The sequence below is a fragment of the Chiloscyllium plagiosum genome, unplaced genomic scaffold (assembly GCF_037043375.1).
Source record: "Chiloscyllium plagiosum isolate Xiang-an unplaced genomic scaffold, Cpla_swu_hap1 HiC_scaffold_33, whole genome shotgun sequence".
Lineage (NCBI taxonomy): Eukaryota > Metazoa > Chordata > Chondrichthyes > Orectolobiformes > Hemiscylliidae > Chiloscyllium > Chiloscyllium plagiosum.
This window is the reverse complement of record NW_028270171.1, coordinates 11516160-11542520: the sequence shown is the minus strand read 5'-3', so window position 1 is coordinate 11542520 and position 26361 is coordinate 11516160. Positions and strand designations below refer to the sequence as shown.

The window sequence follows — 26361 nt, the reverse complement described above, 5'->3', positions numbered from 1 at the left end:
TCGCTCGCTCTCTCCCTCTCGCGCTCGCTCGCTCTCTCCCTCTCGCGCTCGCTCGCTCTCTCCCTCTCGCGCTCGCTCGCTCTCTCCCTCTCGCGCTCGCTCGCTCTCTCCCTCTCGCGCTCGCTCGCTCTCTCCCTCTCGCGCTCGCTCGCTCTCTCCCTCTCGCGCTCGCTCGCTCTCTCCCGCGCTCGCTCGCTCTCTCCCTCTCGCGCTCGCTCGCTCTCTCCCGCGCTCGCTCGCTCGCTCTCTCCCTCTCGCGCTCGCTCGCTCTCTCCCTCTCGCGCTCGCTCGCTCTCTCCCTCTCGCGCTCGCTCGCTCTCTCTCTCCCTCTCGCGCTCGCTCGCTCTCTCCCTCTCGCGCTCGCTCGCTCTCTCCCTCTCGCGCTCGCTCGCTCACTCCCTCTCGCGCTCGCTCGCTCTCTCCCTCTCGCGCGCTCTCTCGCTCGCGCTCTCCCTCTCGCGCGCTCTCTCGCTCGCTCTCTCCCTCTCGCGCTCGCTCGCTCTCTCCCTCTCGCGCTCGCTCGCTCACTCCCTCTCGCGCTCGCTCGCTCTCTCCCTCTCGCGCGCTCTCTCGCTCGCGCTCTCCCTCTCGCGCGCTCTCTCGCTCGCGCTCTCCCTCTCGCGCGCTCTCTCGCTCGCGCTCTCCCTCTCGCGCTCTCTCTCGCTCGCGCTCTCTCTCGCTCGCGCTCTCTCTCGCTCGCGCTCTCTCTCGCTCGCGCTCTCCCTCGCTCGCGCTCTCCCTCGCTCGCGCTCTCCCTCTCGCGCGCTCGCTCGCTCGCTCGCTCGCGCTCGCTCGCTCTCTCTCTCTCGCGCTCGCCTGCTCTCTCTCTCTCGCGCTCGCCTGCTCTCTCTCTCTCGCGCTCGCCTGCTCTCTCTCTCTCGCGCTCGCTCGCTCTCTCTCTCTCGCGCTCGCTCGCTCGCTCTCTCTCTCGCGCTCGCTCGCTCGCTCTCTCTCTCGCGCTCGCTCGCTCGCTCTCTCTCTCTCGCGCTCGCTCGCTCTCTCTCTCTCGCGCTCGCTCGCTCTCTCTCTCTCGCGCTCGCTCGCTCTCTCTCTCTCGCGCTCGCTCGCTCTCTCTCTCTCGCGCTCGCTCGCTCTCTCTCTCTCGCGCTCGCTCGCTCTCTCTCTCGCGCTCGCTCGCTCGCTCTCTCTCTCGCGCTCGCTCGCTCGCTCTCTCTCTCGCGCTCGCTCGCTCGCTCTCTCTCTCGCGCTCGCTCGCTCGCTCTCTCTCTCGCGCTCGCTCGCTCGCTCTCTCTCTCGCGCTCGCTCGCTCTCTCTCTCTCTCGCGCTCGCTCGCTCTCTCTCGCGTCGCTCGCTCTCTCTCTCGCGCTCGCTCGCTCTCTCTCTCTCGCGCTCTCTCGCGCTCGCTCTCTCTCGCGCTCGCTCGCTCTCTCTCGCGCTCGCTCGCTCTCTCTCGCGCTCGCTCGCTCTCTCTCTCGCGCTCGCTCGCTCTCTCTCCCTCTCTCTCTCTCTCTCGCTCTCTCGCGCTCGCTCTCTCGCCTCAACATGTAGGATCCTTACGGGGCTTGACAGGGTAAATGCTGAGACGATGTTTCGCAGCATGGAAGAGTTGAGGACCGGAGAGCTTAGTCCCACAATAAAAGGGTGCTGACTCTCTCTGAGGGTTGTGTGTCTTTAGAACTCTTCGTCACACAGAACTGTGGGAGCAGAGTCTTTGTATATACATAAGGCTGAAATAGATTCTTGATCAGCAGTGAAATAAAGGGTTACAGGAAAAATGCAGGAATGTGAAAGTGAGGATCCGAATGAGTGGCAGCGCAGGCTCTGAGCCAAATACTAGATTACTTAGTGTGGAAATAGGCCCTTCGGCCCAACAAGTCCACACCAACCTGCCGAAGCGCAACCGACCCAGACCCATTACCCTACATTTACCCCTTCACCTAATACTACGGGCAATTTAGCATGGCCAATTCACCTAACTTGCACATTTTTTGGATTGTGGGAGGAAACCGGAGCACCCAGAGGAAACCCATGCAGACACTGGGAGAATGTGCAAACTCTACACAGAGTCGCCCGAGGTGGGAATTGAACCCAGGTCTCTGGCACTGTGAGGCAGCAGTGCTATCCACTGTGCCAACGTGCCTCCCACAAATGGTCTGCTTCTATTCTTACTTCTATGGTCTTAAGAAACACGCTTACCTCTTTCCCCCATTTCCGCCCCCACCCACTTCCCACTTCTACCTCACACCTCATTTTCCCCTTCATAGGTGTGTTGAGAGGATGGGCAGGTTGATAGTCAACCTACTGACTGTTATTAACCTACTTTGCATGTCCAAGCCCTGGAGTAGAACTCTGGGTCTGAGGTGTGAATGTCATGCACTGTGCCACAAGACAGAAATACGGGTTGTTGAGTGAATACAAAGAATCAGGGTCACAGAGTCATACAACATGGAAACAGACACTCCAGTCCATGTCGAACATAATCCCAACCTAAACTAGTCCCACTTTCCTGCTCCTGGCCCATATCCCTCCAAAGCTTTTCTCTTCATGTACATACCAAATGTCTTTTAAACTTTGCAATTATATCCACATCCACCACTTCCTCAGGAAATTCATTCTACACGCAAACCACCCTCTGTAAAATATTTGCCTTTTGCGTCTTTTTTAAATCTCTCGTCTCTCACCTTAAAAATGTGCCTGCTAGTCTTAAAATTCACCCATCCTAGGGAAAAGTCAGCTACAGTTAATTCAATTTTTATATCTCATTATTTTATAAAATACTATCAATTCACCCCTCAACCTCCTATGCTCCAGTGAAAAAAATTCCAACATATTTTATAACTCAAACTTTCTATACCCGGCAACATCCTGATCAATCTCTTCTGAGCCCTCAATTGAAATTTCTGAAAACACACCCAGGCTCATTAAGATTTGTAGGATCTTTTCAGATGGCAGTCATTTTGGAATTTGATATTTACACAATCCAGTATTGGAAACTCTTGTGGTTAGAAGTTTCTCCCAGGAGTTATCTTATTCTTTCAGATTCATAGCACAAGGTTTGTGTTTACACCCTGTAGCTCATCGATTGTGTTGGTGATTTTATTTTTTTTTTGTGCCCTTTTAAATCTGCAGGCCAGATGATGATGAATGCAGGCCCACGGGGCCCAGTTCCTCAAGGTGGATTGCAGCAAGGCACAAGTCTGTTGGAGGAAGAGATTCTAATGGATCTAATCTAAAAGTTTGACTTCTCTTTGTGTAAAGTGTGGACATGACATACAGAAGTCCAAACTGGAAGTCATCAAGATGAACCTTTTGTCCTGCAAGGGCAGTCAAAAGAAAATTCACATTTGACTTTAAATGGGTTAGTGGTAGGAGCTGGATGAGACTTTTTTTAAAATATTAGATTTTCTGAAACCAGTGGAGGTTGTGTGGATCAGGCAACCTGATTGGTACTAAAACACTTTTTTTTAAAAAGGGTCGAGACTAGTTTGAGTGCTGCATTTGCAGTAGTTTGAAGCTTGCTTTCAGTTTGGTTTATTTTTTGCTCGTGTATTGATCTGATTACTGTAGTTTTTAAAAGAAATGATGTATTTTATTTTTGAGAAAAGCAACCTGTGTCTGTTTTTGTTTCTTTTTTTAAAACATCCTCTCAGTCAGCAGATCTGAAAATAGTCTTCAAATAATCGACATTGTAACTAGGACTGCTGGCTTGAGCCATGACATTGGCAGTCGATAGGGATCATGCTCTCTGCTCTAAGGTTGCTTTGCTGATGCTGCAAGTTCACTGAATGCTCTGAAGAACTGATGCCTCCACATCAGACTCTATATTTGTAAGTATGACAAAAAGGAATTTTTCTTTTCAAGAAATGAGAATAGCCAGTTTTCATATTCAAGGTTTTTACATGTGCCACAAACAGTTAAAGGTTTGGTTTCAATCCGGTCTCATGGCTAAATTGGTGTAACCGGGATCTGAACTTGCAAGGAAGTGAGAAATAAGCTGCAGAAGGATAATTGGCTTTGGGGTAAAAGTGAGTGAAGGTTCTGCCTGAGTGCATTGAAGAAGTGTAGCTTTGTTTGCTGACTTGGCTGGTTCCTTTTGACTGTTTCCATTTAAGTTTCAGCTTTCAGTGGTTGCCTTTGTTTTCATTATGCAATGAAATACGACTTTGATTTCCCATTTTCACAAGGCATTGTTCCATAAAATTCCATGTACAGAACATAAGTCAAATGAAGCGGTGTTTGAAATTGCAAGAGCAGAAAGAACTTTTTTTTTAAACAAAAGTGACATCCAAAAAAGTGTCATTATTTCAGCTGTTTGGGAGTTGAGAAACTACCGATATCTCCTCTACTGGGCAAGGTAGAGGGCAGCTGAATGAGTTCGGCCTAGGTACAGTTGGATGATTTGACATCTGAGTGGTTGCAGTTGAGCTGGAGTTTATAAGAGAATGGTGCAAGGCAGATGAGCATGGCATATCATGACAGCAGATCTCGTGGTAAGAGTAGTTACCAGCAGCTACATCATTCCTCCCACACTCTTCTACCCCAATACTTTCTCACTGTTTAGTTAGTCATGCACACCTTCCTGTCAACTTGAGGTTCAAGTCCCACTCCAGAGGCTTCAGCACAAAATCTAAACCAGCACTCTGCGGTTGTGAGGGAGAAGCCATTTTTCAGATATGTTAAGCTGATGCCTGTCATACAGGTGTAAAATATGTTGTAAAATACTCCCTGCAGAAGACTAGGGAGTAAAACAAATAATCAGGTCAGTTAACTCTCAGCTGTTGTTGAGAATCTCACTTCATAATTTGGTTGTTCTAAATGACTATTGTCGTGACATTAAATAGTTCTGAATCACTATAGGGCATCCTGAGACCATGAAAAATATTATTTAAACTCCAGTTTGTTCACTTCTTATTCCATGATGGTTAAGATGATTAAGATGGAGGTTCCTAGATTCTGAGGTTCTCTCTCTTCACTTGGAAGAATGCACTAATAATCTTTACTGCCATTTTCTTCTAGCAAGTAACCCCACTGACTTGTGCCACTGGGAAGAAGCACCCCTTTCAGTGGGATCCTATTTCACTCAGGATATCCTGATATTAAATGGTACTACTCCGAAAGGTTTCTCGGACTAGCAAAGTTAATTAGGCTCACACTTCTGTTGTAAAACTATTAAGCAGGAGTTCTAATTTCCCCTTACTGAATTAACTTGTGTTCTCCCACGGGCTGATTTTCCTCTTGGTCAGAGTGTCAGTTGCTCTACACATGCTCTAGTACCTCAACCAAGTGCTTGTAATTTCTGGGTGTGTCCTGGCAGAACATTTGACCCCTCAAACCTGGGAACAGTTTTTATGGGTACCGGCTCAGGTTGGGTAACTCTGAGTAAACTCGTCACCAAACCTGGCGACCTTCAGTTCATCACATCTAGTCATTCGGTGTCTGAATCCATCAGGAAAGCAGAAATTCATTATTTTAACGCAGTGCCCATATCCTGTGAATTAATACAAAAATGGAAGCGCATTGAATTGCATTGCACTTACAGTGTAGAAATGGGTGTTCAGTCCAGCGTCCAATATCAGTGTTTATGCTCCTCTTCACATCATTCTTCTCACTTCATCAACATATCTTTCTCTTCTTTTCTGTCTCTAATTACCATGGTTCCTCTTAAATGTTTCAGCATCTTGCTTTCTATTAGGACAGCTAATACAAATATGACCAGTCTGACCTGGGCTGCTGATCTTTGAAACTTTGAATTTCCAGGTGAGTAAGAGTCAAGTCCAACAATTTGCATTTTTAGTTTGGTATGGGTTTTTCAATAAATAATGAGGTGCCTTACAAAATTTCAAGGTTTGTCTGTAATGAGGAGAAAAATATTCTTGTCTGTTCAATTGGTCATCTCAAGAAACGGACCTTGTTAAAGAAATCACTTGGGACGCTAAATTTAATGTTGGTTTTTTAAAAATTGATTTAATTCTCTTTTAATATGAGAATAAATCACAACTAGTTTACAGTTGTTAAAAGTTCCACATTTTAACACTGTCATGTGACAGGAATGGTACCCAGTAGTATATTGCCATACACAATTAATGTTCAGAGAAAGTGTACATTCCCTACCCACTGCCTCCTTTCTACCTATCCCTGACTGGCTTTTTCATGTTTTCAATGAGATGGATTTTAATTAAATATGGCATCACTTTCATATCTCATTTTTTTTTTTAATGTGTTGTCTCTTGGTGCCGTGGTTTATATCCTTTCAAATGTTGTACAGAAGTACTGGAAGTGTTTGTAATGTGTATCAAGGGATGAGAAAAGGAATAATGTGTTTAGTGAATAGTGTATAGTTTCTTTTCAAATCATAATAAATTTATTCTTAATGGCTGCTTGTTTTCTGTTCCCTTCCGAGTTTCAACAATTTGTATCTCTGCAGCAATGTGGTTGAATCTTAACTGTCCTGTGGACAATTAGGGATGGACAATAAATGGTGGCCTAGCCAATACTGCCCTCATTTAGTGAAAGAAAAGAAATGATGTCGGCAAAGGGACTGAAATGGGAGTAGGATGAAACAAGGGGTATGGTCGAAGGGATGAGTTTAAGAGTTCCAGTAAGCAGAATGTGGTAGTTAAGAATCTCACTTCTAATAGTGGGCCAGAAGGGGAAAGGGTAAGACTGGTGGTGAGCTGGATTTGGAAGTAGAGGGTGCAAGCTGTGTGTGTGTATGGAGATACAGTAGGATGGAGTCAAACAGTCAACACAATGTGTAATTTTGAATGACAGGAGCACAACCTGATAGAAGTATATTTCTCTGATAGAAGGATTCTCTGATGCTGCTGACTCTCCTTTGGAGCACTGTTCCATAAGCATTTATTGTCACCTAACTCAAGTTAGCTAGAGTAGTCTGATTCGATCTTACCTGGTGGCTGTTCAATTCACTTGTGGGACATAGGTGTTTCTGGCTGGTCAGCATTTATTGCCCATCCTTAGTTGTCCTTGAGAAGGTGGTGGGCTGTGTACTTGAACCGTTGAAGTCCACTTGCTGTAGGTTGACCCACAATGCCATTAGGAAGGGATTTCCAGGATTTTGATCCAGCAACAGTGAAGGACAGCAAAATATTTCCAAGTCAAGATAGTGAGGGCCTTTGAGAAGAACTTGAAGGTGGCGGTGTTCCCACGTTTTTACTGCCCTTGTCCTTCCAGATGTAAGTTAGTCATGGGTTTTGAAGATCTTGGGTGAATTTCTGCAGTGCATCTTTTCGATGGTACCAATTGCTGCTACTCAGCTTCTAGCTGGGATTGCTGAATAGTGAAGCAGATGGTATTACAAAGGAACTAAACAGCCCCCTGCTAACCATGTGATGGTAAAGAAAAGTGAAGCCAACTGAAGAAGATTTGGTTTTTAATCAAGGTGCTTTACTGTCAAACTTTTATTCACAAGCATTTGCAGTGTTGATATACAGAATTGCAAATGTAGCTTCCTGTTGGTTAACACATTTTTTAATAATACTTGACATTTCCCTCAGCTGTTTCTGTAGTACAAAGGAGCAGACAAAAATGAGAGCTGTAGCAATAGATTGTTCTTGCTTAGACAGTCTGAAAGATATGAAGTAGAGTTGGGGCAAGAGATTAAACCCCTAAGGCCAGCCCAACAAACCAGTCAAAGTGACCTTTTTGATATTCTGGGCATTGGATGATTTGTGTCTGGAATTCTTGCACTAGTTGGCTTTTGTTTTTGTGTGGAATACAAATGTGCTCGAATCCTGAGGTTTATTCAGGTCTCATACCTATAAATCCTCCCTAGGTCAGGTGCTACTGCACTGATTCTCCATGAGCAACAAAGTCATTTTATCAAGTTCTGACCTTAGTTGTCTCTTTGCCTAAAGCTTCTGACCCTTGTTTTAGGAGCACGGTGACACAGGTAACAGAATTTCTGTGGTACCTTAGCCAACTGGGCTGCCTTCAATGTTGGTGCCTTGACACATTATTCTACTGTAGAGTGCAGATCACATGATCCTGTCCCATCCAATATTCGTACACCTTCCAGGAGGAGGCCCTACAAAGCTGACCAGAAACCTGAGTGATTATTTCTCCTATCCCCAACCCAGGAGGTCTTCAGTCTAATTGTTGCTCCTCTTAATGGCTTCATCTAATCTGAGAAGTTGAGTCTGGAACCCTGTTGGTGGTGGTGAGATGGCAACACTTAGCAAGTTGGCTGTTTTCATCATTTTGTTGTAACTATTTCATTAAAACAATTTAACTTCAGCAAAAGCCTTTCAACAATGGAGGTAGAACACGGAGGCTAAATTAGATGAGAGTTCTGCTCACCACAATTTCCTTTGACACTTTGTTTATTTCTATTCCTATTTTGGAGCCTATTTACTGAGAGATTTCGAATCCTTTTTGTGAAAGAATGGTTGTGAATGCTGAGTGTCTGAAATGAAAGCCAGGAATGACTGAGAAATCCCACTAGTAACAGAATAGACATGAGCTGAGTTAACATTTTGGTTGTGATTCTGTGTCAGAATTGGTAGCTTTTGAATTTATTTGGCGTTGTCTGGGCTGTGTATTTCTAGCATCTTTTTGATTTTAGTGGAGATAAAGTCCAGGTGTTCATTTCAAATGTGTACAAGTGCCTCTGAGGGCAGAGGGAGCCATCTGATGCTCAACACTTCTAGCTCCGCATGCCTTACTTCTCAACCTAATACTGTAGGGTTAATTTTATAATCAGTTGAAGGAATTAAAATGTGTCCAATAATCTGGACCATACTAATCCAACCTGTCACTTTCTCCAAAGCATTCTAAAATCCTCCAAGCTGATTTCCAGTTGCCTGAATTATCCAATTTGAGACAATCATTCTTTCTGCATAAGCATGTGAGCTATCTCAGAAATATATTGTCAGTGTTGTACAGCAAGGAAACAGACCCTTTGGTCCAACTTGCCTGTGTCAACCAGATATCCTAAATTAATCTTGTCCCGTTTGTCAGCATTTGGCCCATTTCCCTCTGAAACCCTTCCCATTCATATACCCATCCAGATGTCTTTTGAATGTTGTAATTTAGTCACCTCCACCACTTCCTCTGGCAGCTCGTTCCATACACCCACCACCCTCTGTGTGGAAAAAGTTGCCCTCGGGTCCCCTTTTAAGTCTTACCCTTCTCTCCTTACACCCATGTTGTCACGTTTTGGACTTCCCTACTCAGGGAAAATACCTTGGCTATTCACTCCATCCATGTCCTTCATAACCTTTATAGGGATTATAAAATTACTCCTAACCTTTATTTGTTTCTACAATACTGGAATGCTGTGGTTTTAAGTGCAATGCACTGTACTAAGTTGTGTAAATGCTATGCAGAGCACTCCCTTTTGTAATGACCAGTGATGGTGTTGTGCTTTATTTTAATCATCTGAATGACTGACTCAATAGGATAGTTCTGGGTGCCACCCAGATCGTGTCTTAATTTGGTTGGGGTGATGGTTAAGGCCCTGTAATAGCCCTATGATAGAAAAGAGGCAAATTGGCTGGGGTTTTGATTGTACTTCACATCACCCATGAAGAAAAAGGTTTTGCAGTGAAGAGTGAAAACTAAATCTCTTGTACTGAGGGGTGTGCATGTTTTGGAGAGTGTTAAAAAGAAAAATCATAGGATTAAACCAGGTCAGTAGTCTATGTTCATCATATTACATGTTTGCAAATCTTGCAAGCAATTTATGTGCTCCCAATCTTGTAAATTTCTCATGCTTTCACTTATGTACAAGTATATAGTGTTTAAAACTTGCATTCAGTAATCTAAATAGCTTAAAATGCACTTTTTAAATATAACTGGTCTTTTGAGAGATGAGAGAATTCCAACATCAGAGAGCTATAATTTTATCTCAAATCATTCAATTCTTAAATTTCCTCATGTCTATTTTTGTCTCTTGTACAGTGACATGATGCAGTTTTGTTGAGAACCTGACTAGGGTTATTGTTGTTACCGAGAATAGAAATTAATTGACCTCCACAGAGGTTGTGTTTATTTAACCAAGGGTCTTTTGTTCCCATTGCAATTATGAATGCAGGTTCTTTTCTTTGCACTGCCAAATTTGGACTGGTTACTTGACAGAGGTCCTGTTTAGTGACCAGTGTTGTTTTTTTTTAAAAAACACCAATAACCTGGTTCCTTTACAAGATCTAACTCTTCTTGCTCCTCGAGCAATCTTCTCTGCTGCTTGTGGGTCTCTGGCTCAGTAACTTCCCCTGTCCAATGCTCTAACACTAATCCAGCTCCCCTGAAGTTTGTGGGCACAGTTAGTTCTCCCAGCCAAAAATACTGTTAGCATTCACAGGCTGAATTTTTTTTTTTTTAAAAGTTAGTCATTAGTAATGAAAAATAAAGTTTAAACTGTTTTTTTAAAAGCATGTTGGTGGAGAGACACTCATAGGTCCTGTTGGTGATGCCTTCATTTTAAATATCCACTTTTTTTTTTAATTAAGCAGCATTCACTCTGCCTTCTATTGTATAACTTCTACGTAGTTTGCTGGGTATAGTCCAATCCGACCTCCATCAAGATAACCTTTACACCATCCTTGCTCGTCCTCATCCTCCACTTTAGTCAGCTCCTGACCTAAAAAAACCAAACACAAAGTCTGACGAAAGCAGCATGAAGAATTGAAAAGACAACCCATTGCAAAGTTTAAATTGTATTCCATGTTATTTTTCCTTTGGAGTGGGGACCAGCACTGGAAACCATTTGACCTGAGAAATGCCCACCTTGAAGACGTTTTGCCCTACCAGCGCTGATGAGAAGTCATCTAGACTCTAGCTTGCTCTTTCTCTATAGATGCTGCTGTGGTGACTTACAGCATTTTTTTTTTCGTTTTCATTTGCCCCATAGTGTCTGTCCTGGTCCTTTCGAAAAAACTTATTCAGTGAAGTCTCACCCTTTCCACAGCATGAGGAAAATCTGTCCTTTGCAAGTATATATCCAGGCCCTATTGGAAATGCATTTCAGATCAAAATAGCTCACTCCAAAATTATCATTCTTTTACTGGTGACTTTTTAGGTCTTTGTCTTCGAGCTACTGATCAGTGAAAACAGTTTCACTTTAGTCTACTGAAGCCCCCGCATAAGTTTAAGCACCTTTATCAGATCTCCTCAGACTCTAAGCAGAGCAACCCCAACTTGTCTAGTCTCTCTACATAGTTCAAGTCCTTCAATTCTGGTATATATTTGGTAAATCTGTTTCCCCTTCAAGCCCTTGATATCTTAAAGTGCATTTCTCCAGATTAGACACTACTCTAGTTGAGGCCCAGCCATGCCTTTAGGGATATGATGTCAGAATAGTTTTAGCATTATTCCATCAGTCAAGTGGATAATTGCAACACCTAGCCCCTAAACCATGTAAGTCTGAATGCCATAGACATGGTACTTGATCTGTGCTGTTCTGGTGACCTCAGCCAGGGGACGAGGTTGGGTGGCTCCAGTTCATTGAATAAAATGGTAGGAAAGAAACAAGCCAGGACTCTCCACTACTTATCACCCCCACAATAGTTTGGTTAGAAGCTGGACGTGTGAGAACAATGGGTATTCTGATTTGACTGTGATGCACAACACTTTCAAATAGCCCACCAATGTACTCCCAAGTTCACCTAAGTAAGATGTAGGAGAGAGATGTCACCAAGTCTTAAGGAGATTCCAATTTTTTTTCTGGTAATCTAAATGTCTTAGATGCAGTTGTCTTTCAACCACTGTGTCAATCTTGTTGAGTAAATATGGCCAGTATTTTTGGAATCAGCTATCATTTGCATGCAGATTTTGATTTAGGGCTTCTGTAAACCAGCTTTTTTGTTTGAAGTGCTCCTATTTTATTGTTTATTTCTCCCCTCTGTTATTCTATCTTCCTGACCACTACCAAACTCCAGCAGCAAACTGAGAAGCCCCTTTATTTCCACACTGCTCTAATGAAAGTTACTGTCAGCGAAGAGTGTTCCGATAATGCATCGAAGGCTGCACTTGAGATAGTTACCTTGAGTGTCACCTGTCGCCTTAAGCTATTTTGCTTTTGGTTGCTTATCAAGGTGAGAATTATCTCTCTGAGCCAGCACTAAATATTTCTGGTTGAGGTGCAGCACAGTTAGGAGCACGGTAAAGCTTACTCTACTCTGCCCACTAACCTCCTTTACACTGCCCCTTCCTGCAACAGTATGATGTCTGTGCTTTGTCAGCTTCCTATTGGTATCCAGTTGATCGGGGTTGAAATTGAGCCATGGGCCAATATCCATTATGTTAAAGGACTTTCTGTAAGCTCAGCAGAAAGGAAACATTCTCCCAATAGCAAACTTAGATTTGATGCCTTTAGTAACAAACTTGCATTAGAGAACATGACATCTTGCATTAGAGAACATGGACTCTAAGAAGACTTCAAGAAGATAAAAGCAAAATACTACAGATGCTTAAAAACAAAGAAATACTGGAGAAACTTAGGTCTGTCTGCATCTGTGGAGAGATTAGACTGAAAACATAATCTCAGGAAGCCTGACAGCAGAGTTACTCCAGCATTTTATTGTGTTAGACTTCAGGGACCTGACAGTACAGTCAAAGATAGATTTATGAAAACTTTTGCTACAGAATCAAAGATGAAATTGTGTAAGCTAGTAGTTCCAGAAAAGGATGGAGTTGGCTAAAACTTCTGTTCAGTGTTGGATGACGAGGCTTGAATTCTCATGAGTTCAAAGACAAGCAAAGAGAACAGGCTGGGATGTGGGATGAGTGAGACCCTGAAGGAAAATTAGGACACTTGAATTCAGTGTGTTTTCTAGAAGAACAATGGAGGTTGGTTCAGGATAGAGGTTGATGGATGAAGAGGGACTTCATGCAGGAAAGGAGATGGACAATATGCATGAGTGGGGAAGAGCGTTGGAGAATTTGAGTCTTGAAGTAACAAAAAAAAACTCTAGTAAGGACATAGTTCAGGCAGAGAAGAAACAGGACAAAAGAATTGAGCTACCATACATTCAGTCAGAAGGAGACTTTTCAAAGACTTTATCGTGAATGTAGAGCCTTGGTTAGACCATATTTGGGTGTACTATCATAAATTTGGGTCTTCATGTTATAAAACAGGTAGAAATACCCCAGCAAAAGTTCAAAAGTTATTTGCTGGAATGACATCAGAATTGAGGTTTTGCTTATTAGTAAAAATTGAATAGACTTGGGACTCTTCCCTGGAAGAGAGGCAATTGCGAGAGCATGATTTGATAGACATGATAAAAATTATTTGATTGGATAAATTTGGAAAATGTTGCCACTTGTGAAGGCATTAGGAATTAGGAGCTCAAATATAAGGCAGTCAGGGATAAATGCAGTAGTGTTTTCAAGAGATATTCTACTCCGCATTAAGGATGGTAAACTTCCCACTGCACTCCACCCTGGATTCAAGGGGAAGCAGGATAAACTCAAGAAGAGGATAGAAGGATGTAGTAATGAGATTACATGCAGAAGGAAAGGAGGATGCACATGAGTGGATGAATTGGGCAGAATGGTCTATTTTGTGCACTAAAGGAGAAAGCAAGCAGTTTAAAGAGGGTCATAGCATCTGAAAGAATGTTTCCTGTTGGTGAAGCAGAAAGTAGATTAGATTCCCTACAGTGTGGAAACAGGCACTTTGGCGCAGCCAGTCCACACAGACCCATTTCCCTCCGACTAATGCACCTAACACTATGGACAACTTAGAATGGCCAACTCACCTAGCCTGCACATCTTTGGTGCTGTGGGAAGAAACCGGAGCACCCGGAGGAAACCCACGCAGACAGGGGGAGAATGTGCAAACTCCAGAGAGACAGTTGCCCAAGGCTGGAATTGAACCTAGTGCTATGAGGCATCAGTGCTAACCACTGAACCACCGTGCCGCCCGACGTATAGGGAAGGCTGAATTATGCGACCCTGAGACAATCGGCAGTATCCTGTCTGTCACCTTCCTGCCCTGCTTGCACCATTTTCAGACTCGCTTAATAAAGTTTGAGAGGTTGGTTGCAAAACTTTAGGATGCAATGCTTACCCGCCTTGAAACTGAGCTCATCTGACTCCTGGCTGGTGTAATCGTACAATGCTCGGATTCTGACGCCAGGGACGTTTGTGCCATCCTCACCCAGGGAATACCCCTTACTTAAACTGTGAAACCAAAAAACAAGATAGTGGAATGGCTTGGAGGAAAGATAAATCCACCCGTGAACCAGTGATGACAAAGGAAGCTAAACAGTTGAATTGGATAAATACTTATCTCCTGGTCTGCATCACAGTTAAGATCTACATTTCTAGAATTGGACATTCATTCCTGAAACTTCGATTCTCCTGCTCCTCAGATGCTGCCTGACCTGTTGTGCTTTTCCAGCACCAGACACTCACCACCAGGTGATCTCCAGCATCTGCAGTCCTCACTTTCTCCTTGGACATTCAGTATCAAGGTGCCCAAAATTGAGTTTACATAATGGTTTTTAATAGGGTTTTGCTTTTTGCCCCCCTCCCTCATCTTGGAAGTTGCTTTTTTTGGTGAGGAGTGATAATTGATAATAGGAGTGGGCCATTCAGCCCCTCAAACTTGCTCAGTTGTTTTGGACATTTTACTGATACTTTATATTTGTATCCTTTCAATCGTAGAAACATTATCTCCCTATTTACTGTGTTGGCCTTATGATTTTGAATAGTTTGAGGAGATCTTCTCTCAGCCTTCATCTTCTCAAAGGAGAAAAGTCCCAACTTCTCTAATCTATCTTGACAATTGAATTTCCTCATCCTTGGAGCCATTCTCAGAAGTCTTTAAGTGTTTTCCAATATCTTCATATCCTAAAGTGCAGGAATACTCCAGTAAACCTATGTCCTTTATTGATATAGATTGTGAACATTTGGGTTTTAACTTCTGCTCTGAGCGGAGTTACCTGATTTATTCTGGGCAGTAGTGCAAGACAGACTTAGATTTATTTGGTGTCCTTCACAACCTCAGGAAGTCCCGATTGTCAAGTGTAGTCACTGTTGTAATGCACAATATGTTTGCACACAGCAAGACCCCTCAGGAGACCTTCAATCTCAAATGTGTTTGGTGATTGTGATGCAAGTGGTAATGGTGGTATTATCAAACATTGGTTCAATAAATTAAAATCAGTCAGTATCTGAACAACCTCAGTTTTTGTTATCACTGGATAGTAAAGGGCAATAGGACCACAAAGGTGATCTGTCCCCTGTGTGTTGATTTAGTCATGGGTCATGTTACTAATAATCAACGTTCAGAAGCCCCAACTAGGATTAAGGACTGAGTCAGGCCTGGCTATGTCCTACAGTGGAAGCGCCTGCTTGCTTACACATGAGTACAAGCTGTGTGGAGTTTTTCTTTGAGGGATAGTTAGCGCACAGATAAAAAGACTGGCAGAAAGAGGAAAGTACACTGCAATGAGTCAAATTGAACACTGGAAGGTCACTCCCTACCACTAGGAAGTGCTACCTGTAACACTTTAGAACTCTGGTATATCACCTTAAGCTTTGAAGAACCACCTTGTCTCCTTCCTTCTTCCCTTTTCCTGGCTTGCCTGCAATCTTTTCTCTCTCTGGACTCCATTCCTGTGGAATCAAAAAGTCTGTTAGATGCTGTTAGTAAACATGGGTGAGCCTAGTCTTTTTTAATAGATTAAAATCAGATGATTTCATTAATTATCACGTTTTCCTTGACAATCTGGAACCAAGATAGGGAATTCAAAATTAAAGCCGCTAATATTAAAACGTGAATATAAACATTTAACTAGAATGGCAGATTCTCAGAATTGTCCCAGCTGATCAAGAGGCCCTTCTGTTCTGAAGAATCATCATTTGACTTAGAACAATAACAGTTTCTCTCATTATAGATTCTGTCCTACCTGCTCAGTTTCTCCAGCACTCGGTTATTTCAATAGGCCGTTCCATCTGTCTGTAAGAGCTGCTCAGTTACTGCTATTCCCTGGCCTTTTCCTTGTAGCCTAGCAAATCTATCTTTCACATGCTTCTCCAACAGCTTTTTGAAAACCTATGATTGAATCTGTATCTACCATGCTTTAAGTAATTGAATTCCAGATTGCAATCCATTGCTCCACAAAATGTTTTCCTCATGTTGCCAGTGGTCCTTTTTTTTCCAACCATTTTCTGTTTGCATCTTCTGAATTTGATCCACCCACTGACTGGAGCAATTTCACTTTACCTACTGTGTCCCTGCCATGACTGGAGCTTTTGTTTTACCTTGTGACTCATTTTTCACTGATGACAGTGCTCGCCAGGATAGAAAGAAATTATATTTACATAGAGTCTTTCATATCCAAACTTACCTCAACAATCTAATAACATAAGTGTAGATAATGGTTTCATAGGGTAGTGGTGGTAGCCATTCTGTTGTCATCTCAGTAAAGAGATTCTGAAGAAGGATCACTTCACCTGAAACATTGACTGTGACTCTGCTGTCTGTCCACTGATGCTACCAGACCTGTTCAGTTTCTGCAGCTATTTCTGGTTTTCTTTCAGGAAAGATATTGCGGCCTAGAGGAAGTGCAAGGAAGATTCACCAGACTTATTCCCAAGGTGACGAGATGGTACAATGAACAGTGATTGGGCTTGTGTTCTCTCGAGTTTTGGAAAAATGAGAGGTGATGTCATTGACCCCAACAAAATACTTAAAGGGATAGACAACATTGATGTAGCTAACATATTTCCCCTGGTTGAGTCCAGACCAGGAGACTACCTTTTTAAAATAAAAACTGGGTCCAAGATGAAATTTTTTTTTTTCTACTCAGAGCGTGTTGAATCTTTGGTATTCTCTACACGTAGAAAGCTGTGAAAACTTGGTAGTTGAATATATTCAAAAGTAGAGATTGATTAAAAAAAAATCAACGGTGTAAAGGATTTGTGGGGATAATGTGGTAAAAGGCATTGACATCTTTAATCATAACCATATTTCATGTTAGAACAGGCTGAATGGCCTACTTCTATTCCTACATTCGTGTCACTAACTGAACAAATGTTGGGCAGATTTCCCTTTTTCCACAGTGTCACAGGATCCATTTGACCAAGGGAACAGGGTCTCCATTTCATGTTGTATCCGAAAGATGTCAATGTTGCACTGTCTTAGGAATGCACCACAAGTTCACTTGGATCATGTGCTGGAGTGGAGCTTGATCCTACAGCCTTCTGACTGAGATGTGAGAGAAATAAGCTGATCTAAAGTTGAGGTTATGTTGCTTATGTCAGTGCAACTATATTCCAAAAAAAAACCAAAAATACAGTAGATGTTGAAAAATACAAACTTCTTGATATTTCGTAAAAATTCAAATGCATTACTTTTGTAATGTAGGAAATTGGCAGACAGCTTGCACACAACAAACTCTGAATAATAATCAGATGGTCTGTTTTTGTGATGTTGTTCAAGGGCTAGGTCTGGAGTATACTCAGAACTTTTATCAAATTTTAACTTCTGACAGTTCAGTACTCACTCAGTACTACACTTGGTCCAGATTCTGGTACTGTGTCCCAAGAAGTATGCAAACTCGCAACCTCCTGCGTTGGAGGCAAACATGTAAATCACTTTAATTGTACCTGCATACTTAGTTCCCCAATCCTGGAATGCCTTTAGAGGATTAAAATTCCAATTTGTTATTGGTTTTAAACAAAATGAGAAATGTTGTTGGTTTGGTTATAGACAATTTGCTTCAGGTTCATTTAAGTAGGTGAAATGATTCCACACTCACCTCAAAATGTGGCCAGTTGGTTGGCATCCCTGGACCATGTGTGTTACGCCACCATTTCAAATCATTCTGCTCATTTACTGAGAGTACAGTCTGGTGTAGGTCTTTAAATATAGACCGGAAGCTGGAGAGAGAGTTGGGGAAATGGAAATGTATCAAGAAAGTTCTATGCCATTTACCCCATGCTTCCCTTGAAAGGCAGTCATTTCCACTATGAAGGTGAGGAATGTCTATAGCTGTGAGCTTTTCAGTGATCTGCATGCTGTATGTAGAAGCAATTTTTAAATCTAATTAACTCAGGTAACTGCTGCGCATATACACTTCATATGTCCCCCAGGGAAACTTTCCCAGCTTTCTTTTATATACTTGTTCACAGGATGACCATTGCTAGGTAGGGAAGCATTTATTACCCACCCAGACTTCCCAGAGGGTAGTTAAGAGTCAATCACAGTGTGTGGGACTGGAGTCAGTAGGTCAGACCAGGTAAGGATGGCAGGTTTCCCTCCCTAAAAGTACATTGTGAACTAGATAGTTTTATGTTAATCACCAATGGTTTAGGATAAATTTAGGTTAATAATTTAAATTCAGATTTTTATCTAATTCAATTCAAACCTTGCCTCCTTCAGCAGTGGGATTTGAGCCCGTGACACCAGAACACTAACCTGGGGTCATGGATTACGAGTGCAGTGACATTACTACTACACCACCACTACCCATTATGGTTCCAGCAGTTTCTCAAGATTCACAAAACGCAATGGCACAACCCAGCAGCATCATCCCTTTTTTAAGTAGAGATGGCTGTGTCCTGGCTGAACCATTGTGGTGTTAGCAAATTTGTCTCTTAGTCAGTTGAGAGAGAAATCAAAGTTCCACAATTTATTCATAAAGGGAAACAAATTGCTGGAAAAACTCAGCAGGTCTGGCACCACCTGTAGAGACAAAGCCAAGTTAACATTCCTACAGAACTAGTTGTCCGTAGGAAATGATTGACGTGTGCTTAAGATGAGGTGGTGTATGTGCCCAGAGAAAGAGACAGTAATTGGACAGACAAGGGAGTGGATAAAGATCAGCCTGGGAGAATCAATAGCTGCTAATGGGGACCATTAGAGGCTGACAATGGGTTGTTTGTGGTGGTAGCCTATGTGATGACAAGGTGTAGTGTGTGGAGTAGGGTAAGGGCATGGGAGAAGGTGCTCAGGCCTGAAAGACTCTATTTAATTGAGTCTTGAATGCTGCAGGAACCCCAGCAGAAAATGAGATACTGTTCATCCAGTTGCGCTGAACTTCGTTGGAGCACTGCAATAGGTTTGAGATAGATGTTGGCCAGGGAACACAGTGGTGTGTTGAAGTGGCAGACAACAGGAAGCTTAAGGTCATTGTTGCAGACAGAGCATAGGTGTTCGGCTATTCAGTTAGCCAGTCTGCGAGCATATTGTGAACAGCAAATACAGCAGAGTTAATTGAGTAAAGTGCATGAAAAACGCTGCTTCACCTGTTTGGGCACTTGGATAGTGAGGAGGGAGGAAGTTGGTGTTGCATGGGAAGGTGCTGTGGTGGTGTTCAGAGTGGACCAAGGTGTCCTGGAGGGAACAGTTCCTACAGAAAGCTAATGGGGAAAGGAAGGGTAAATTTGTATCTGGTGATAGCATCCCAAAAGTGGTGGAAATGGCAGCTCATTATCCTTCGAAGGTGGATGCTGATAGCATGGGAAGGAAGAGGAGTGAGGGCAGAAATGTGGGAGATGGGTCAGAAACGCTGAGAGCTCTGTCAACAATGGCGGTGGGGAATTTTCAGTTGAGGATGAAAAGGTGGACATTTTGCAAGCCCCCCTCACTCACTCATTCACCAGGTCTTGTCATAACTTGGGTTTTTATTTCACCCCAACCAATGGTTGCCAGTAGCAGCAGCATTGATTCTGCCAGGCTGACCTTTAGCTTTACCTATTCCTTCGTCTGCCCAATCACTATGATATACTGGAGGTGGAGCCCAGACAGACATCAGAGTCATAGAAATGTACAGTGAAGAAGGTTACCTGAGATTACAACAGGATCTGGACCAGATGGGCCAATGGGCTGAGAAGTGGCAGATGGAGTTTAATTCAGATAAATGCGAGGTGCTGCATTTTGGGAAAGCAAATCTTAGCAGGACTTCTACACTTAATGGTAAGGTCCCAGGGAGTGTTGCTGAACAAAGACCTTGGAGTGCAGGTTCATAGCTCCTTGAAAGTGGAGTCGCAGGTAAATAAGATAGTGAAGAAGGCGTTTGGTATGCTTTCCTTTATTGGTCAGAGTATTGAGTACAGGAGTTGGGAGGTCATGTTGCGGCTGTACAGGACATTGGTTGGGCCACTGTTGGAATATTGCGTGCAATTCTGGTCTCCTCCCTATTGGAAAGATGTTGTGAAACTTGAAAGGGTTCAGAAAAGATTTACAAGGATGTTACCAGGGTTGGAGGATTTGAGCTACAGGGAGAGGTTGAACAGGCTGGGGCTGTTTTCCCTGGAGTGTCGGAGGCTGAGGGGTGACCTTATAGAGGTTTACAAAATTATGAGAGGCATGGATAGGATAAATAGACAAAGTATTTTCCCTGGGGTTGGGGAGTCCACAACCAGAGGTCATAGTTTTAGGGTGAGAGGGGAAAGATATAAAAGAGACCTAAGGGGCAACTTTTTCACACAGAGGGTGGTACGTGTATGGAATGAGCTGCCAGAGGATGTGGTGAAGGCTGGTACAATTGCAACATTTAAGAGGCATTTGGATGGGCATATGAATAGGAAGGGTTTGGAGGGATATGGGCCGGGTGCTGGCAGGTGGGACTAGATTGGGTTGGGATGTCTGGTCGGCATGGACGGGTTGGACCGGAGGGTCTGTTTCCATGCTGAACATCATATACCAACGTTTTCCTTGCTATCACTTCTGATAGAGTCACTGGACCGAAACATAAACTCTGCTTTCTCTCCACCGATGCTGCCTGACCTGTTGAATTATTACATCAATTTGTTTTTGTTTCTGATTTCCAGCATTTGTATTTCTTTGGATTTTTGTTTACAATTTATTTTCTGTTTATCGATAAACAGAATGTCAGTCTGGCCTCCAGGCTGAATGAATGCAAAATAAGTACTATTTTGAAAACAAGCAAGAGTTCTGTCTAGTGTCCTGGCCAGTTTGTTCTCCTCTTCCCCATGGCAATTGTTTGTTCAGACAAAATATACTGTATTTACATTTTGTAAAGTAACTACTGTTTAGCTACAAAAAAAAAAATGGGAATCTGATCTACTGGAGTACTGCAAAGGTCAGCTACTCACTTCTCATTAGTACCCTAACTAGCATTTATCTCTTTCCCCTCTCTCAGTATATCATCAACTCTCTATTCACCTAACCCATTTTTCTTCCTCTCTGGACTCTGACTCCATGTTTATTCCACTCCCCACCAGCGCGTAGACTCAATGTTAACTCTCTTTCTCCCTTAACAGACACTGCGTTTCTCTAGCAGTCTTTTTGTTAAACTTACTAACACCACGCTAACTGAGCAATGATCAGAAAATTTATATCTTCTACCACTCTCTGGTAGCAAAGGCTGAAATGGAAGCCTGGAACTATATCAAAACTAACCCTTGCCCATAGATAGTGAACAATTCAAATTGAGCATCAGAACTGTAAAAGCTGTCATTTTATTTTTCAGTATCTTAGATTATGGATAAAGTTGGAAAAAGGCCAATTTTAAAAACCAAAGGTTGTGGAAAGGATTACGGGGCTTTTTCAAATACAAGATACCAGCAGTTGTAGTCATTGCTGTTTTCACTTATTTGTTCAGTCAGTGGGAAAGGTTATTACAGATGAATCGAAGCCAAGGAGTGTACAAAAGAATTTGGTTGAAACTTTATTGCTGGAACAGCGCAGCAGGTCAGGCAGCATCCTGAAGAAGGGCCTGTGCCCGAAACGTCGAATCTCCTGTTCCCTGGATGCTGCCTGACCTACTGCGCTGTTCCAGCAATAAAGTTTCAACTTTGATCTCCAGCATCTGCAGACCTCACTTTCTCCCCTACAAAAGAATTTGGCCAGCAACAAATAGCTGATTAACAATGGTCATCACTGCACAGACCAATGAAAAATAAACAACTATATGATTAACATTCAGGTAGTTTAACAACTTGTGGGTTGGACCAATTAATCAGAATCATTGGACCTCCTGAAAGGAAGGTGTTGTCCTTCTCTCTGCAGTTTTTAAAAAGATTTTACCCGAAAGGAAGGTAGTTGCTTGTAAGTTATTGCTTTTAGCCAATAAATCAGAGATGCTGTAAATTCTGGACCAGTCAGTCTGTGCCTCAGGCAAGTAAAGGTACTTGGGGGAAAACAAAAAGAGGTTGACCAACAGCAAATCTTCCCAAGGCTCATCTCTGCAAACTCAGTAGTCAGGGACTGTTGAACTGCCTCCCCCAGCTTTTCCATTGTGTGTGTTGGGAGATACAAACAAACCTCCTTCTAAAAGTAATAGCAGTTTTTGTGTACAGAAACCTGGTCCATACTTTCTCAAACTGATCTAAAAGACTGATAAATAAATGAGATTTTTTGTACATTCATAAATATTTAACTTCTGTGATGATGCCAGGAAAGGTGAGACTTGATTTACAGTGCCCAACTCCAGTGAAACATAACAGAATTTTTAATTAGATTCCCTGCAGTGTAGAAACAGACCCTTCGGAGGGTCGAAGTGCGCTTGTTGGGCCGAAGAGTAACCCACCCAGACCCATCCCCCTCTGACTAATGCACCTAACACTATGGGTAATTTAACATGGCCAATTCACTTGACCAGCACACCTTTGGACTGTGGGAGGAAACCCATACAGACACAGGGAGAATGTGCAAACTCCACACAGTCGCCCAAGGCTGGAATCGAACCTGGGACCCTGGTGCTGTGAGGCAGCAGTGCTAACCAGTGAGCCACTGTGCCACCCCAAATCTATCTATAGAAAATTTATAACATTAAAGAGAGATCCGTCAGTCCACTCTGATCCCACCTTCCTGCAAGGCATGGTTCTTCAAGTAGACTTTTGTACACAGTAAGGCTGGGGCTATTTTCCTGGAGGGTCAGAGGCTGCAGGGTGACCTTATAGAAGTTTATAAAGTCATGAAGGACATGGATAGGGTGAACAGAGATGGTCTTTTCCCCCAGAGTAGGCAAGTCCAAAACTATAAGGCATCAGTTTAAGGTGTGAGGGCAAGATTTAAAAGGGACTGAAGAGGCAATGTTTTCAGAGGATGGTGCATGTATGGAATGAGCTGCCAGAGGAAGCGGTGGAGGTTAGTACAATTATAACATTTAAGTATTATCTGGATAGATACATGAATAGCAAGTGTTGAGGGATATGGGTCAAATGCTGACATATGGGACCAGATTAATTTAGGATACTGATTGGCATGGTCAAGTTGGACCAAAGGATCTATTTCTGTGTTGTACATCTGATTCCAAGTCACCCCTCAGCTGCCACTATTCCAAGCAAAACAACATTCAGATTTGGGATGACAAGTGCCCAGTACTTGCCAGTCAATGACCATCTCCAACAAGACAGAATCTAACCATTTTCCTATCATTTAACATTATCATCAATGAATCCCACAATAACAACATCCTGGAGGGATTATCACTGATCAGAAATCGAACTACACTATCCGTGTAAAAACTGTCCAGAAGAGCAGCTTAGAGGCTGGGAATTCTGTGGTAACTAATTAAGCTCCTGACTCTCCAAAGCTCGTCCATCTATGAGGCACAAGTTAGGACTGTGATGGAATATTTGTGGTTGGCAGAAGAGGTGCAGTGCAACAACACCCGAGCAGCTTGACACTATCCAAATGCCTAACTGGCACTCTATCCTCCACCTTGAGCATTCACTCCATTCACCAACAGTACATGTTGGTAGTTAACACTTGTTACCATTAAGACCATGCAACAACTTGCCCAGCCTCCTTTGATAGCACTTTCCAAATCTGTGACCTTTACCACCTGAAGGATCGAGATGCATGGAAACACCACCACTTAAAAGTTTCCCCATCGAGCTATACACCATCCAGACATGGAACTATATTCCTTCACTGTCATTGGGTCAAAATCCTGAAACTACATAACGGAACAATGGATTTACCCACACCACATAGACTACAATGATTCAAGAAAGTGATTCACCATCACCTGAGAGTAATTGGGGATGAGCAATAAATGCTGGTTTATATAATAAAAAGGAAAATTTGTCCTGGCAACATCTGTTGAAGTTTGGAGTAGTGAATGATGGCCTGAAGAACATCACCAGCATGGAATGAGAAAGTCCTATTCAACCCATAAAATTGTTCATTTCCCACAAAACTGATTTCCAATCCACTCTGAGGGTTTAACCCCAACTGTTCCACCAATTCTATCTCCACTTCCAACCTCTTAGCTATTCTGCACAGTGAAGTTACTCAAAACCTCCTTCATTCAACTTCAGCTCCGTATTTCCAAGCTCTCTTCCACTTTTTCTCAATTCAAATAGCTTGCCTCTTTCATAGGCGGACTGTTTATCTATAAGAAAACCTACAGTTATAGAGTTGGGGAGGGCCAGTGAGAAAGTGGAGTTAAGGATAGGATCAGATCAACCATGACCTTATTGAATGGTGAAGCAGACTTGAAGGGCTGAATGGCCTTCTCTTAATTCTTGTTTCGATCTCAAACTTCATAGATGTTCTGATATCATCTGGGTCACATTTTTAAAACACCCTAATTAGCTCATCATTGATTGCAGTAACTGGGAAATATATACATAGATGGAAAAATAATTCTCAATCGTTTCAAATGTTAAGCTATAAAATCGTCATCCATTTTATTAGATGGAAATTTAAGTAATTATGCAAGAGAATAGGCAATTGGTTCATAACTAAAAAACTGGATTATGTTTGTCTTTTGAGATGGAAAGGTACTAAAAATTATTTATACGCATCTAGTTTTCTACCCTGAAAAGTCTGACACTTGCCGAGATTTGCACTACTAACTATACCACAGTACCACATCTAAGTGACCATTGTCCACCTGTGGGTTGGGGAGATGATGTCACTGTGTATTTGATAGTGACGCCTGACCCTAATCTGTACATGTTCTTGCTAGTCGAAGTCACTGTGAATCAGTCGGGAGTGGAAAAAGAAACCAAAGTAAAGCCCCCAAACACTTGATCTCCTTGAGAAATCTCAATATTCAAGGGAATCAAACATAGTCTGTGGTAACTTTGTATCTCATTTGGTGAAGCCTTTAACCACTCGCCTCACAAAATACTTATTTACATCCTTCAGTTAGCCACCAACTTATTGCTGGTCATACAGAGTCGTTCAGCAGAGAAGGAAGTCAACCCCTCTAAAGTCAGCCCAATTCTCTCACTACCCTTGTAGTCCTGCAAGTTTATTTCTCACAAATGCTCATCCAGTTTCCTTTTGAAATCACTGATCAACATTTCCACTACACTCTCAGTCATGAGTTCCATGTCATTACCACACTGTGTGTAAGAAGGTTAATTCTTACATAAATCTGTAATCCTTAGCCCTTGTACCACCAACTTATGGTAAAGACAAAGACAATTTGGTGGATTGCAATGTACCTTTAACCTTACCTTTCATTATTGGTGACGTCAAGGTGCCGGTGTATGGACAAGAAGATCTGTTTGAGAAATATTATGCGTTTCTGCTCCAGCTGCTGGCTCTGGTCAAAGACCATCTCCATCTCCTCCATGTATTTTGGATTGTACTTGTTTAAGTCTTCTATCGTCTTTGTGTAGCGTTGCTTAACCTTGATGTGGGAGTGTGGAGAGGAGAGGACAGGAGATGAGTGGACAGAGGAGAAAGAAAGGCAGGCACTCACTTGCCGCATTGTCTCGTAGTCCTCTCTCCCTGTCCCTTGCCCTCCCAGTCTATGCCTTTCTTTCTCAACAGCATTGTTGTGCTGTTTCCAGTGCAACAATGAGGAAGGGCTATACTGTTGGAGGTACATGAAATGTTGAGGGGGGGAAAACAGGGTCTCAACTCAGGTAGAGATAAAACATCCTTGGATGCTATTATTTCAGAACAGAAGCAGGTAATTATCCTAGCTAATTAGGAATAGTAAACATGGTTTTGTGCATGGGAAATCATGTCTCATAAGCTTGATTTGAGTTTTTTTGAAGAAGTAATAAAGGATTGAAGAGTGCAGAGCGGTAGACATGAACTACATGGACTTCGGTAAGGCATCAACAATGATCATCATGGTTAGCAAGGTTAGATCACACAGAATACAGAGACAACTTGCTATTTGGATGCAGAACTGGATTGAAGGTAGAAGACAGACAAGTGTTGGTGGTGGAGAGTTGCTTTTCAGACCAGAGGTCCGTGACCAGTGGTGTGCCACAAGGATCAGTGCTGGGTCCACTGTTTTTTGTCATTAACATAAATGATTTGGATGTGATCATAGGAGGTATGGTTAGTAAGTTTGCAGTTGACACCAAAATTGGAAGTGTAGTGGCCAGAGAAGAAGGTTACCACCGATTACAACAGGATCTTACTCAGATGAGCCAATGGGCCAAGGAGTGGCAGATAGAGTTTAATTTAGATAAATGTGAGGTGCTACCTTTTCGAAAGGCAAATCAGGGCAGGACTTATACACTTAATAGCAAGGTCCTGGGGAGTGT

General features: G+C 42.8%; 2 protein-coding genes across 6 annotated transcripts in view; one reads left to right on the top strand and one right to left on the bottom strand.

The window, feature by feature from the left end:
• The window catches only part of med25 (mediator complex subunit 25), a 47992-nt gene extending 41655 nt beyond the window's left edge, over positions 1 to 6337 (top strand). For all 3 annotated transcript variants that reach the window (XM_043679668.2, XM_043679666.2, XM_043679667.2), the window contains exon 20: positions 3091 to 6337. In XM_043679668.2, coding sequence (XP_043535603.1) covers positions 3091 to 3194 — 104 coding nt within the window. In that variant the 3' untranslated portion in view covers positions 3195 to 6337. The remainder of the gene's footprint in view (positions 1 to 3090) is intronic.
• Positions 6338 to 7343: 1006 nt separating this feature from the next.
• The window catches only part of LOC122542203 (protein kinase C and casein kinase substrate in neurons protein 3), a 69773-nt gene continuing 50755 nt past the window's right edge, over positions 7344 to 26361 (bottom strand). For 2 of the 3 annotated variants that reach the window (XM_043679672.2, XM_043679671.2), the window contains exons 6-10: positions 25312 to 25487; positions 17688 to 17808; positions 15455 to 15540; positions 13988 to 14100; positions 7344 to 10558 (exon numbers count right to left, since the gene is read on the bottom strand). In XM_043679672.2, coding sequence (XP_043535607.2) covers positions 10446 to 10558; positions 13988 to 14100; positions 15455 to 15540; positions 17688 to 17808; positions 25312 to 25487 — 609 coding nt within the window. In that variant the 3' untranslated portion in view covers positions 7344 to 10445. The remainder of the gene's footprint in view (positions 10559 to 13987; positions 14101 to 15454; positions 15541 to 17687; positions 17809 to 25311; positions 25488 to 26361) is intronic. The other variant, XM_043679673.2, reaches the window with a different exon arrangement.